The 13,631-nt window shown below is 40.1% G+C and overlaps 2 protein-coding genes across 15 annotated transcripts in view; both read left to right on the top strand.

Annotated features, from left to right (window-relative positions):
• LOC307029406 (uncharacterized protein) overlaps positions 1–13,631 on the top strand; it is a 71,470-nt gene that overhangs the window by 17,080 nt on the left and 40,759 nt on the right. The gene's annotated exons all lie outside the window — the stretch shown is intronic.
• LOC307029409 (ribonuclease inhibitor-like) lies at positions 438–13,545 on the top strand. 2 transcript variants are annotated; one of them, XR_013805321.1, is made up of 5 exons: positions 438–1,000; positions 1,394–1,564; positions 3,266–3,309; positions 3,483–3,510; positions 12,389–13,545. XR_013805321.1 is itself a non-coding variant. In XM_079665371.1 (4 exons), the coding sequence occupies exons 1-3, from the start codon at positions 1,308–1,310 to the stop codon at positions 3,494–3,496; spliced, it is 315 nt and encodes a 104-aa protein (XP_079521497.1). In that variant the 5' UTR covers positions 1,010–1,307; the 3' UTR covers positions 3,497–3,510; positions 12,389–13,545. The 2 variants fall into 2 exon arrangements, 1 of the variants encoding a protein (XP_079521497.1); XM_079665371.1 differs by lacking the exon at positions 438–1,000 and having other exon boundaries at positions 1,010–1,564.

Below are 13,631 nucleotides of genomic sequence, written 5' to 3'. Positions count from 1 at the left end.
GTACATTCAAGCGCACAGCACAACATTTTAATTGTCTGGTATTTGTAACAATATTCCCTAAAAGGCACAATCACTACGAACACGGCTAAAGCTAAAGGGTCAAGTACAGTAACTACAACTAACTAACGTTGTAGCCTCTATGGTTGTAGCCTAGCAGAGTGGAAAAGTTGCTGTTAGCTGACAGTGAGGCATGTACATGTCCATCAAAGCTTTAAGGCTTAATATTAATTAAACAGATGAGTTGAGAAAAAATTCACCCCCCCAATCCATATTCATGAAGGGGGGGATCTAACTATACAGAGAATATGGTTTTTTGAACCACGATGTAAACATGTTTAATTCTGCTCTAAAGTTGGGCATTTTAACATTGGAGTCTATGGAAATTGTTCCCTTCTGCAGACTGCTCCTACTGGCCACTAGAGGAACTGCAGTTTGAGGCACTTCCGCATTGGCGTCCCGGCTCTTCCCCAGAGTTTGCCGCTTGATTTTGCTGAGCTTCTGCTGGTAGAATTCTGATCAGGCTTTAGCTCCACCTCCTTTTTTTTTTGTTCAAGCTAAGGACCCAAACCTGCTCTTCTCTAACAGCTGGAACAGAGGGATATGAGGGATTTCTAAAATGCATGATCTGTTTGGTATTTTGAGCAAAACACATCATAGACATGTTTTTATATATTTGTATATATCTGAGACCCATAATATATGCCTAAAGATAGCATGATATGAGACCTTTAAAACCCTGTTTGACTCTGAACAGATTATTAAACCTGGAGTTATTTCAAACGGGAACATAGTTTTCTAAAGTTACATCATGTTTTTTTTTACTCAGTCTGAGGTGGTGCAGTTTGTCAGAGATCAGCTGTTCTGCCCTGATCTCAGCTCTGAAGTCCAACCCCTCACATCTGAGAGATCTGGACCTGAGTTGGAACGCTCTGCAGGATTCAGGAGTGGAGCTGCTGAGAGATCTTCTGGAGAGTCCAGACTGCAGACTGGAGACTCTCAAGTCAGTTCACTGACTCTCTGTTACTGCTGGAGATCTCATGTTTCATTAGTTATTCAACCTGATTCTACTACATCATTAACTTACATCCATTAAGCTGTAAATGTTATTTTATTCATACTTTCATTTGTAGGTACTAAAGTAAGAACTGCAGAGATACATGTTGACTGATTCTTAAAGGAACTGTAATAGATGTTAGTTGTTAAAAGTAAATCTATGTTTTTAATGTTTAGTAAACGATAACGTCTGAATAAAGTTCATCTGAAGTAATATTAGTTTTACAGGATAAAGTTAACTTTCTGAAGAAGACATGTTTTTGTTCCCATTCATTTCAATGTTGAGTAACACATCTGATTATAAACTGATTGTTATCCTCATCATGTTTTCTTTATTCAGTCTGGAGAGCTGCAGGTTGTCAGAGATCAGCTGTTCTGCTCTGGCCTCAACTCTGAAGTCCAACATCCATCTGAGAGATCTGGACCTGAGGTTCAATGCTCTGCAGGATTCAGATGTGAAGCTGCTGAGAGATCTTCTGGAGAGCCCAGACTGCAGACTGGAGACTCTCAGGTCAGTAAGGGGTCTCTGCTGGTTCAGCAGTATTGTATTAAACACAGGGAGGTGTTTCTCTCACTGGGGAAACAGATCAGTGATGTGTTACAACCCGGCTCCAGGGCTGTAACATAAAGCAGGGAGTCGAGACGAGAGGTAAGAGTATAACAGTTTATTCTCAGACACAAACAACTGAATGGAATAGGTCCCTGAAGCTGGCGCAGAGAGAGTTCCCAGAGGAGTGAGAAAGACATAACCGCTGGGCTCCTCTTATATCCTTTTCCCCAGCTGCAGCTCGTCAGACAGCTGCAGCTCGTCAGACAGCTGCAGCTGGAACCTGCAATCACACACAAAACACACACACAACCAGACGGCACCCCACGTGGTGTGGAGCAGTCGTCAAAGATGTTACCCACTGACTGCAGGCTCTTTCTTTCTTCCATCAACTATAGAAGGCCAGCTGAAATGCAAAGCCACACTTTAGTAATCAACTCTCTAACAGACATATGGGGTTTTACAAAAGAGTGGGAAAGGTAGTCTGTTCTTATGGGATGTTTTTAGTTTCTAGCCCAGGGGTGTCCAAACTGCGGCCCGGGAGCCAAATGCGGCCCTCAGCAAATTCTGAAAGTATAATGAAATATGGCCCACACATGAAACTTCTGCTTGTCTTCTATTGTACTTCTTAAATATATATGCGGTCCTGCCTGACTCTCATCAAACTACTTCCCTGATGGCTCCCACAAGATTGCTGACATCCTCGTGGATTCATCTTATTATTATAGACACATGCATTTCCAAACATTTGTTTGTTGTAAATGTATTATCTTTTCGATTTACACACGGCCTCTATTGCACGTCTGTCCGTCCTGGGAGAGGGATCCCTCCTCTGTTGCTCTCCCTGAGGTTTCTCCCATGTTCCCCTTTAAACTGTGGGGTTTGTGTGGTGTTTCGATGTGAGGGTCTAAGGACAGAGGGTGTCGTGTTGTCATACTGATATTCTCTACAAACTGTGAAGTCCACTGAGACAAATGTAACATTTGTGATATTGGGCTATATAAATAAACATTGATTGATTGATTGATTGATTGATTGATTGATTGATTGATTGATTGATTGATAGATATATAAACATTTATTACACGGTAGTATTCATGTGTTAATAAGCCCACCTTTAAAATACATTCAGTCAATTAAAGCTGAAAACATTTTCTAACAAATCTAACTTGATAAGAAAAAAGCCCAATAACTTATTTTTATACCAAGCGTGAAATAAACCCTTCATATTTCCTGTAATTATAATCAATCTGAATCTCCTGCTTTAAGGAATGAGCTGCTGACAGAATAAAGTAAACCCTCTGGAGAGCTGAGAGCTGTTTGTTTCTTAAAGCATCTTCAAGTAACGAGCATCCTTTCCTTCATTTGATTGAGTTTCCTGACTTATAACTGAACTTATGAGGCAACATATTAGAGAGCGGCCCAGAACTTTATATATTTTTCTGTATACGGCCCTCGGTGAAAAAGGTTTGGACCCCCCTGTTCTAGACCAATGACTGGTTACTTCCTGTCAAGCAGCTGAGAGCTGTGGCAGGCGGTCGTAGTGTTTGCAGAGAAGATATGATGGGATGTAAAGCATGAGATCAGGACTCTGAAGCTGACTCAAAGAACAAACTCTTATTTTAAACTGGATCTCAAACTGTTGGATTGTGTTCGTCTCTACAGGATCAGACATGATGAGACGATCAGAGCCACGATCCAGAAGACCTGTGAGTACTGAAACCATATCCTCCATTCATCAAGATATGAAACTCTTTAATGGAGCGTGACCTCAGAGGAAAACAACACTCTTGTTTCTCTCTCTTCATCATTCTGGCTGTTTCTTTGTTTTATTGTCATCATTATTCTCTCTCTCTCTCTCTCTCTCTCCTTCTCCTCTCAGGTGACAGGAAGTGAAGACACACAAAAAGGTGAGATGTCGTACCCAGGGGCGCCGTAAGGGGGTGAAAAGTTATTATGATTCTAAGGGCCCATGACTGACAGGGGCCCAAAAGATTTTAGAACATTAAGAAAACAATGTTTAAGTAACCAATGTGATTATCTTTTCATGGGGCCCAAAATCCATGGCGACGCCCCTGGTCGTACCGTGTGAAGTTTATAGAGTGGCCAAGTCATGCCCATCTACTTCCGGTCCATGGGACCTTATTTCGGAAAAATTATGTATTGAAGTCAATGGAGAGAGAAAACTTATCTTTCGATCCCGTTTGAATTGTGCCACGAATTACACATATGATGTTTGTCAATCTTAAAAAATAATTTCCTTGTCAAAAAAGTCACAGTTTGTCGTAAAACTGTTGAAATATAAGATTATGAAAAATACGCAACTAGAAAGACTACAAATCCCAGAGTCGCGTAACTGATGTCCTAACTGATGTCACAATTGTTTTCCTCCGCTAAATATAAGCAGTAACTAATATAAGATAACTTTAACAAGGTGCCTGTGTGCTTAGTACCAGGTTGTTATCATACCAGCAATGGGTCTTGCTCGTTCTTTCGCTTCCCGTCTGATGAAAAGACCAGGAGTGGCTGGATCAAGTTAGCTACCTAGCTAGTAGCGAGCACGTTACAGTAGATAGCATTACAGCCTTAGCCTTGTCATCTTTATTAGCCTGCCCTTAACATGAAGTAACATTAAGTAACCCAAAATGTTAAACAGTAAGAGTAGTAGTCATATTTCGTGAACCCTTTGAAGAGTAGCCTACTGTCACACCGGTGTGATCATTCTATAATACCCCATTTAAACCCGGGGGAGAAATGCTAACGCTAACGCTACATTAGCATCGGCGATCTTTTATACTTCATGCTATCTGCACAAATGGTTGACATTAAACATTAAAAAGATCAGGCAGTTCAGAGAGAATCAAAGGAAGGCAGGCAGGCAGCTTTGCATGACATTCTTCTGGACGTGTTTCATTGTGTTGATAGTGAGGGGAGTCAATCCCTTGTTTAGCAAGACAGTAGTGACGGCCATCTTGGTGACGTGTGTTGTTGTTGTGCAAGACCATAGATGTAGTTCATTGACCGTTTCACACAAAAAAATACTTTTTTTTTGTTTTGACTGTCAAAATTATCTTTTAAATTGACAAACATCATATGTGTAATTCGTGGCTCAATTCAAACGGGATCGAAAGATAATCTTTCTCTCTCCATTGACTTCAATACATAATTTTTCCGAAATAAGGTCCCATGGAGGAAAGGGAGGGACTTTGCCTCTCTATTTATTGATGTGTCAACACGTTTTTCTGGTGTTCCAGACAAATCTGCAAGCTCAGGTTTGATTTGTTCTCAGTTTCTTCATCACGGGGCGAGTTTGAGACGTACAGAGGAGCGTGGAGGCATTTTGGCAAACAAAGAAGAAGGCTGCAGCTGATGAGAGACTTCCTGTTAGCTCTCCTCAATATTAAATGAACAAAAACAATCAAAAGCTTTTCTTAAGAAGAAAGATGTGTCGCACATACACCTGCTGCTACCTACCACCACCTCCCACCCATCCCGGCACCAAAGAGGAGACTCCATCGACCCCAGATACCCCAACTCACTCTCCTTCAGGTTAGCTTGGAGCCCCGCCTTTACCTGCCCCAACATCTCACTTTGAACGATGTAGTCATCCGGATATCTGCATACTGAGAGTGGGACGCAGGACCCGGTCAATGAGCTGCTGGAAGGGGGTCCACTGGACTGGAGGGGCGCTTGGATCTGGTGATGCCTTGCTCTTCCTGAAAGGGGAGGACACCTATCTGCCATAGTTCTTCCACCTGACGACTGAGTTCGGCATCGGGGGTTCCAGTTGGGGTGAAGAGACTCTGGGGGGCATCCGATGGCTCCTGAACAGGGGGGGCCCTTGGAGTGTCCAACTTAATGATAAGATTACTAATAATAATAATAATAATAATGCTTTTATTTTTAAAGCACGTTTCATTGCTAAAAGTAATCTCAAAGTGCTACAAGGGGCAAAATATACTTCTTCTTATTTTTTAAAGAAATACAAGTTTAATAAAAGGCTTTTAAAAAAAGAAATGGTTTTAGGCCCTTCTTAAAGGAGTCAGTGGTCTGTGCAGTCCTCAGTTTGTCTGGGAGGGAATTCCACAGGTGAACAGAAAGCCCCCCCATGGTGCGGAGTTTGGTCCTGGGGGGGGAAGCAGATGGTTGGTTGTAGAATGGAGGTTGCGTGTGGAGGTTTGTGAGGAGAGTAGTTCCTTGAGGTATGAAGGAGCGTTCCCGTGGATGCCCTGATGGATGAGGAGTGAGATCTTGTATTTGAACCTAGCTGGAGGGCTATTGGTGCCCCCTGTGGACCCAGAGACTCTTTTGGTTGGGGTAATGAGGTGACAGTTATCTGCACCTCTTAGTAGGAGAGGCTGCACTTTGGAAAAGAGGGACGGGGAAGGCCTCGTAGGCGGAGACAGTGTTTCTTGAGTTCATCCACAGGATAACTCTAGTCCACAAGGGAAAGTCTGTCGGAGGTGAATGTGTCTTTGAGGGGGAATTTTTTCTTGGGATTGAAAGAGGGTGATATCTCAAAGGTCACTGAGGCTCCATTTCAGAATAATAGATATGATATGTTTTATAATGATTGATCATGAAAGTGTTCTCAAAGCTGCTAAAGGTGCAGCTAGTCTGAATGACTTTGTATACTGCAGGGTAGCTTGTGGATTTACTCCAGGTGGAACTAAAGTCTGATTCAACACTTGATTATATTTCACATCATTCATCCAGATCTGTAAAGTAACTAAAGGGATTAAATACATGTAGTGGAGGAAAAGTATACCATGCACCTCTGAACTGTAGTGGAGTAGAAGTACACCATGTACCTCTGAACTGTAGTGGAGTAGAAGTACACCATGTACCTCTGAACTGTAGTGGAGTAGAAGTACACCATGTACCTCTGAACTGTAGTGGAGTAGAAGTAGTACACAGTTGCATAAAAAGAAAACTAAGCTTCATCTCCAAGCCCAATGGCCTTGGAAGAGCTGCTAAGGAAAAGGAAAGACATCTGGAGACTTTGGAGAGACAGCTAACGGACAAACTCAAGGAACTGAAAGACCCTCCCTAACAGGCCGTATGCTGTTCAGCCTTACCTTGAATGACTCAGTGCAGTGTTCTGTGCAGGTTTTCTGTTTGTTTTTTCAACTCAAGGAGCTCAAAGACTGATTGAAAGTTGATTTTATTTGCATAATTTCTGATTGCTGATTCAATGTGACGGAAAATTCACCTTTGAGTTGATACAGTATATGTGTGCGTATCGGGCCCGGCGCCACGAGGGGGCAAAAGGGGACATTGCCCCCTCAGTTGTATTCTTTGCCCCCTCACTTTGAGCATCATTCATCCATCAAAAAGTACAATACATGTCACAATTATTAAATAACTTTAAATCATTATTTTCCCCCAACACACGTTACTATGTTTGGATAAGATATGTGGGCAGTGTTAAATATGTTCTTTATTCTCGCGTCCAAGAGAGAAGCTTTAAAATGAGACTAAATGGAGTCTCTGAAAAGATTAAAATGGGATACTTTAATTAAAAAAGGCGCGGTAGTGTTACAGACAGAATATTGTTCCGGCAGAAAACAGCTGTGATCTGGCTCTCCTGAGCAAGAAGAGAAGCGCGAATCCCCCGTTCGGTGCCGTTATATATCCTCTGCTGGCTCCTCCCCGCCAGCCGGCTGGCCTCGCCTCTAATGTCCGTTGTTGCATTTAAACAGAGGATTGGTACTTTTCACCTTCAACATATGCTTAACACGCCTTTTCTCCTCATATTCTCTTTCATCACTTTTCATGTAACACATTCTAAACGCTGCAATCAATACTCTAAAACATACAGAAAATGCTTCACGGCTGGTTTGGTTTCCGGTCATTCCGGATGTTGTCACATGCTACTCTCGTCTGTAAACAATAGTGTATTCAAATAAACTGTACTTTCATTTAATATTCAGCATGGTAGTATCTCGACATCTATAGTTGTAGTGTTAAATTAGTAGGTTTCGGTTTGCACCACTCCATGTCATTTCGCTACTCAATTCACCTCTTTAGGAAATCGTATATTAGCTGCATGCTAAATGCTAACCGTAGATGAAGGATTTTCAGAATAAAAGCTTAACTGCTTGTGCACAAGAATTTCTGGTTTTTCAGTATAAAAGAGCGTTTAAACTGACGGTATGTTTAAGCTACATCAGGGGTGCCCACACTTTTTTGGCTGGTGAGCTACTTTTGAAATGACCAGCTAACCGAGGTCTACCAACCAAAAATAAAATCCCAAATTGCAAGGGTTGCTGAATAACACGTTTTATTTTTACATGGGATAACTACAATAGGGCTGCAACAAACGACTAATTTGATTATCGATTAATCTATAGATTAATGAAACGATTAATCGACTATTCGGACTACTACTGTGTGCCTTGCACAATTTCTCAAACGCTCTTATTTAGCCATCAACTTTTAGATTTAGTTTGAGGTTGTTTTAGGCATGTGGAAACTAACAATGAAGACAATAAAGATGAATACTTGATTCAAAAATACATATATTATTAAATTAACTTAACAAATTGTGAACACAATTAACATTGCTTTTTATTTGAATTAAATAAATAATATTTCAAATCAAAAGAAACAACAATGTTTTAACACATCTTATTAAATAATCTTATGACAGAACTGGAAACAGAATAGCTGAAACTTTAACAAAATAAATAACTCAGTTACCTCTAATCATTAACCCATGTTTGTATAATGTAGTTAACTCCGTGTGTTGCTGCTAGCATACATAACACCTGACGTGGAAACGTTACTCGTGGATGGGGCTACAGAGCTACTCGAAAGACAGTCGAACCCGGTGCATTCGTCCGTCTGAATGTGGTGCACTTTTGCTAAATGTTTAGACAAATTGCTCGTGTTACCGCCCTTACATGCTAAACACTTTTGGTGACGAGCATTGTCCACCTCAAGACGGGTAACATGTAACCACACCTTGGAGCGCTTCTCTCCACCATCTCCTCCGTGTGTTGCTGCATGTAGCAGATGCGTGTGTGTAAACTGCCCCGCCCCCTTGCAAACAGACGGGGGGGAGAGAGATCTCTTCTGGATTGGAAAGATAGAAAATACACCGACCATAGACGCATTTGTTTGTCTTTTTGCATGTTAGAAACGAGTTGGCGACACTAAGACTAAGAGATAATGTTTGTGTAGCAATAATACATGACCTTTCTCTTTCTCAACTCGCTACTCGGAGGGAAGTCTCTGTCATATGCCTTGTGAACACTCCGATAATGCTTCTCCACGTTACCTTTCTTTGGCAGAGCGACGCTTGCTTTACAAATAAGGCAAATAACCTTTGAATGTGACATCACAAAAAAGATTCTCCCTCCCATTCTGTGTGGAAGTGGTATGTCTTTAGCTTTTTGCTCGTTCCCGCACTCATTTTGTTGTTTGTCTCTCCCGGCACTTGACTGATTTTGTATCGCTTTGCATTCTGGGTTAACAGACTGGAAAGCAATAGGTCGCTTTTTCTGTCAATCAAGTCAACTCCTGAATTAAGTGGCAGGGAGGCCAAGGGAGGAGGGATCAAAACCTGTTTTGTCTATTTTAACGGAGCTGGATTTTTATTTATTTATGAATGACTCGCGATCTACCAGCATTGCCCCCGCGGTCGACCGGTCGACCGCGGTCGACGTACTGGGCACCTCTGAGCTACATTATACCATCAAAACATTGATTTTAATTTCTGACAGCAGGCAGTCAAGCAACGTGTAAAAAAGCCTCAGCCCCAAGTGAGCTTGTAGTCTTAATGTTAGCGTGTGCGCTTAGCTGTAAACACAGTCGGATGGGTGACCAAAGCGTCCCCGTTTTCCGGGCAGAGTCCCCGTTTTCGGTGGCTGGTACCCGGTTGAAACTCCCGAAAATGTTCCCGTTTTTGAACGTGTGTTAAAAAAAATAGAGCAAGGTGAAATCAAATGTTAAATGTCAGTAAAAACAGAGTAACAGTGTTGTGCTTGTTTGTAGTGTTAGCGTATTTCTTCTTCTACTACTACTTCTTCTTCTTTTGTCTTTAATGACGGATCGCTTCCCCTTGGAGCATATATCGCCACCTACTGTTGATTTATTAAATGTTTATATTAAATCCTTGTCCTCAGACCAGTGTTTTTGAGGAACTTGAAGATCAGCTTGTTTACTTCATTTCTTGATTTACTTTTGTATATTGACTTGAAATCCATTGTTTGACATCAACAAAAAATAAGACAGACAACTACAGATAGCACAACACATGATGGTTGCTTGTTATTATTTAGGGCTGCCTGTATGGATCATACTGCCCCAAAGCGAGCCCTTTTACTAGAATAATGATATGTTATGTATTATATCAACCGTATTGGTACAATGAGCGACATCTAGTGACGGATTTTGGAACATTGATTAGATTTTTCTCATGGCAGTTAGACTCTAGAGACAAACCAGGGGACTTTATTTTTATTTTTAATCTGTGTCTGTCCATTTGATCCAATATTAGATCCAATTTTACATTTGGTTTATATATTAGTCACTTTCTTATGAAATGCCAGGTTTTAGGCCTTGATTTGAACATTCAATCCTGAAAATAAAAAATCAACCAGATTAATGTTTTCTTAATCCTGACCTGACTAGAGTGGATAGTAAGTAAGTAAATCTGTATAGGAAGACGAGTTAAGGGATAGAGGAGAAAAGGTTATGGTATAAGTACAGAGCCTGTCCATTTATAAATTGAGGAAATCAATGTTAGTCTGTTAACCAAAGTGAAGGTATCTATCTATCAAATATCTACTATCTATTATTAAAGATCTGGGGCCGTATTCACAAAGGATCTTAGGGCTAAAAGTAGCTCTTAACTGGCGAATTTAGGAGAAACTCCTAAACATAATGGGTGTGTCAGTCTTAAATTTAGGACTCCTAATTTTATTCACTAAGAGCAATTCACAAAGTATTTTAGGCCTAAATGTAGCACCTAAGTTTAGGACAACTTAAAAGTCCTCGAGAGGACTCCTAACTCAGTAAGACCTATTCACAAATAATCTGAAAATGGCTGCGAGACAAAATGTTCTGGAGACAATGGAAGACTGTGAATTGATCAAGAGATATAGGCTAAATCTTGAGGGTATCAAACTCGTTGTGGAATTAGTGCGGGATGCAATAACATCCCTGACTAACAGGAATAACCCGATTAGTCCGGAAATAAAATGTTTGGCAACACTACGATATTTAGCAACAGGGAAAATGCAACTTTGCAATGCCGACGATTTAGGAATATCGCAACCATCAGTCAGCCATATCATCCAACAGTTTATCCGGTTTCCTTTGGACAATCAACAACTACACAGGATCAAAGCCAACTTCATGGCAATTGCAGGTATGCCCGGTGTGGTCGGTGCTATTGACGGGACGCACATAAAAATAATTGCGCCATCAAAAGATGAGGACGTGTTCGTCAATAGAAAGAAAGTACATTCCATCAACACGCAGATTGTTTTTGATGCAACTTTTAACATTCTTGATGTTGTTGCAAAGTGGCCTGGATCTACCCATGATTCGCGTATTTTAATGGAGAGCGGTCTGAGGCAGCTTTTTGAGAGGCACCATGTACCAGTTGGGTGTCACTTGCGTTTAACTTTGTCTTCACTTTCATTCATCATGATAGGGGGACTTGAACGGCGGTATGGGCTGTTATTGAAAGTGTTTACGTGCTGGAAATATGCTCATTGGATAATAGTTTGCAGGGTGCTTTTAATTGCCTCCTTGATTTAATGCAATTTACGTATTTTTATTGTTTGCTCTCTCTCTTTAACGTGCATATACAACGTCATTATCGTGGTCTGCACAAACTTGTCATCATGCGTGTATTCTGCTAACTGCACTGTCCATAACTGTTTGACAGGAATACATTTATAGCCTAGGCTATTTCCTTGGATTTCGGTGATTTAGTGGGCTCGTTTGTGGGATGTTGCGGATGAGTTTCACCGAGACCGCCTGCTCTGAACAACCAATCACCGTACTGACCGCTTCTAAACTCATGCACGAGAATCGACGTAATCCATAGCAACGGCGCGTCACTCTTAGTTCACTCTTAGTGATTTATCCTTAGTATGAGTAGGTCTCAGCGGCTTTGTGAATAACTTTTAAGAAAAAACTCCTACGTAAAATGTTTTAGCGCGAGTTAGGAGCACTCCTAGCGGTAAGATAAAATGCTTTGTGAATACGGCCCTTATACTTGATATGACATCTATAAATAGACCAAAGTGAAAACATTTAGACCGGTATAGCCTACAGCACGGCGGGATTTATAAAATGCTACCCTGACGTGTAGCTGCTGTTTGCTTTATTTATTTCTCTGACATTTTGCAATGTTTTACTGTTTATTAAACTTTGGGTCAACATTACAACCTTTGTGTTCAGCTCATGCTGCTTTGAGGTAGGGCAAAAACAAGGCTATTTTAAATATTTCCAACAGATTTTATCATCTTTTATTTAGGTTAAAGTTTATTTAATGTATCCTAAACCCATAATAATAATAATAATAATAATAATAAGACAATCACAAATGGACAGCAGCCTTTTGCTTGATGTTTGTTTGTGCAGTGCTGTCAAAGGGATGCAAGTGTGACTGTCACTTCATCTCTTTAGTTTTTAAAACCAAAACAGTATCATTTTAAATAATCCTTTAGGGATTGTTCGTCTGAAATGCTTAGAGTTACATTTTGCAATAATAATTTTGCAACCCTGTGTTTAATTCATTCATTTTCTCTTCTTTTTCTCTGTGATTAGGACAATTCTGGAGAAATAGATCTGAAAGGTGCACGTCAGATCATCAGGACAGAGCTGCCATCCACATGGACCCCCCGTGGTGCTGGAGAAAGCAAAAGAGCGATCAGGAACATCCTCCACCCAAACCTCTGCTTACCGCCGTCCTCCAGACGTATGAGAGCAGAACTGTAGAGCTCAACACTGCTGCCACTTCAGCCTTACATACTTTTACTTCAGATTAACATATTTCATCTGTGTGCCATACATAACATCTCATTTTGCATATACTGTGTATACTTATTACATTGCTGTTAACAATTAGTTTATTTGCAATACTCTCTAGATTTAATCTATAATTAAGGTTATATTACTTAATCTAAAATGTGTTTGTTTATATTTATCTATATTTTATCTTGCACTTTTCTGTGTCTTAGTTTCAGAATTAGATTTTTTCTGTGTCCTTTCTTTTAATAGATATGTAATGATTATAGCTTACTGCTGTTGATGTTAAATGGCACGACTGATTTCCTCTGTCTCAATGATGAAAGTTCTCCTAATAGAAGACATGAAGCTGCAGAGAGAGGATGGATATATTCTGACCTCTACTTTGTGATTAGATGAAAATACAAAATGTTATTAGAATATTAATTGTTAAACACATTGTTTATTTCATTTACTGAGGTTTTAACCATTATTTACAACATGTGTACATAAGCAGTGGAATAATAGGATATCTCTAGGTCATTAAACTGTCTTAAATTCTGTTTGAATATATTAATACAAAAAATAGGCTATAGAAAATGTTTGATTGTGTATTTCAGCAGAGCGGGGGGTCACGGAGCTGCTGGACCTGGAGGGGCTGACCTGGAGTCAGTAGGACATCATCTGGGCTGCTTTAGGGGAAGAAGGAGAATATAAACTATTATAATCACAGCTAATAACATTAGAAAACTAATATTGTTTAGAATCCATCTATACAACATGCTGTTGTTCATTTAAAAAACATATTGTTTTATTAGTACAGAAAGATTAAGACTTATTTTAAATATGATATAATATGATTAAATCACATCAGCTATTTAATGTACTTGGCTAATGTACAACCCTGTGTTTTGCCCAAAATACCAAAAATACCTCATCTGCACTTTTCCCCATTAAAAAATGAATTTTTATCAATACTTTCAGATGTAAATGGTTTATTGTATCAATACTATGGGTCTCTGAAACAATCAGACTTTTAGCACTCTTTTCCCCACAGAAACCA

Source organism: Notothenia rossii (assembly GCF_949606895.1).
Source record: "Notothenia rossii genome assembly, chromosome: 2".
Taxonomy (NCBI): Eukaryota; Metazoa; Chordata; class Actinopteri; order Perciformes; family Nototheniidae; genus Notothenia; species Notothenia rossii.
This window is presented reverse-complemented; position numbering and strand designations above follow the sequence as displayed.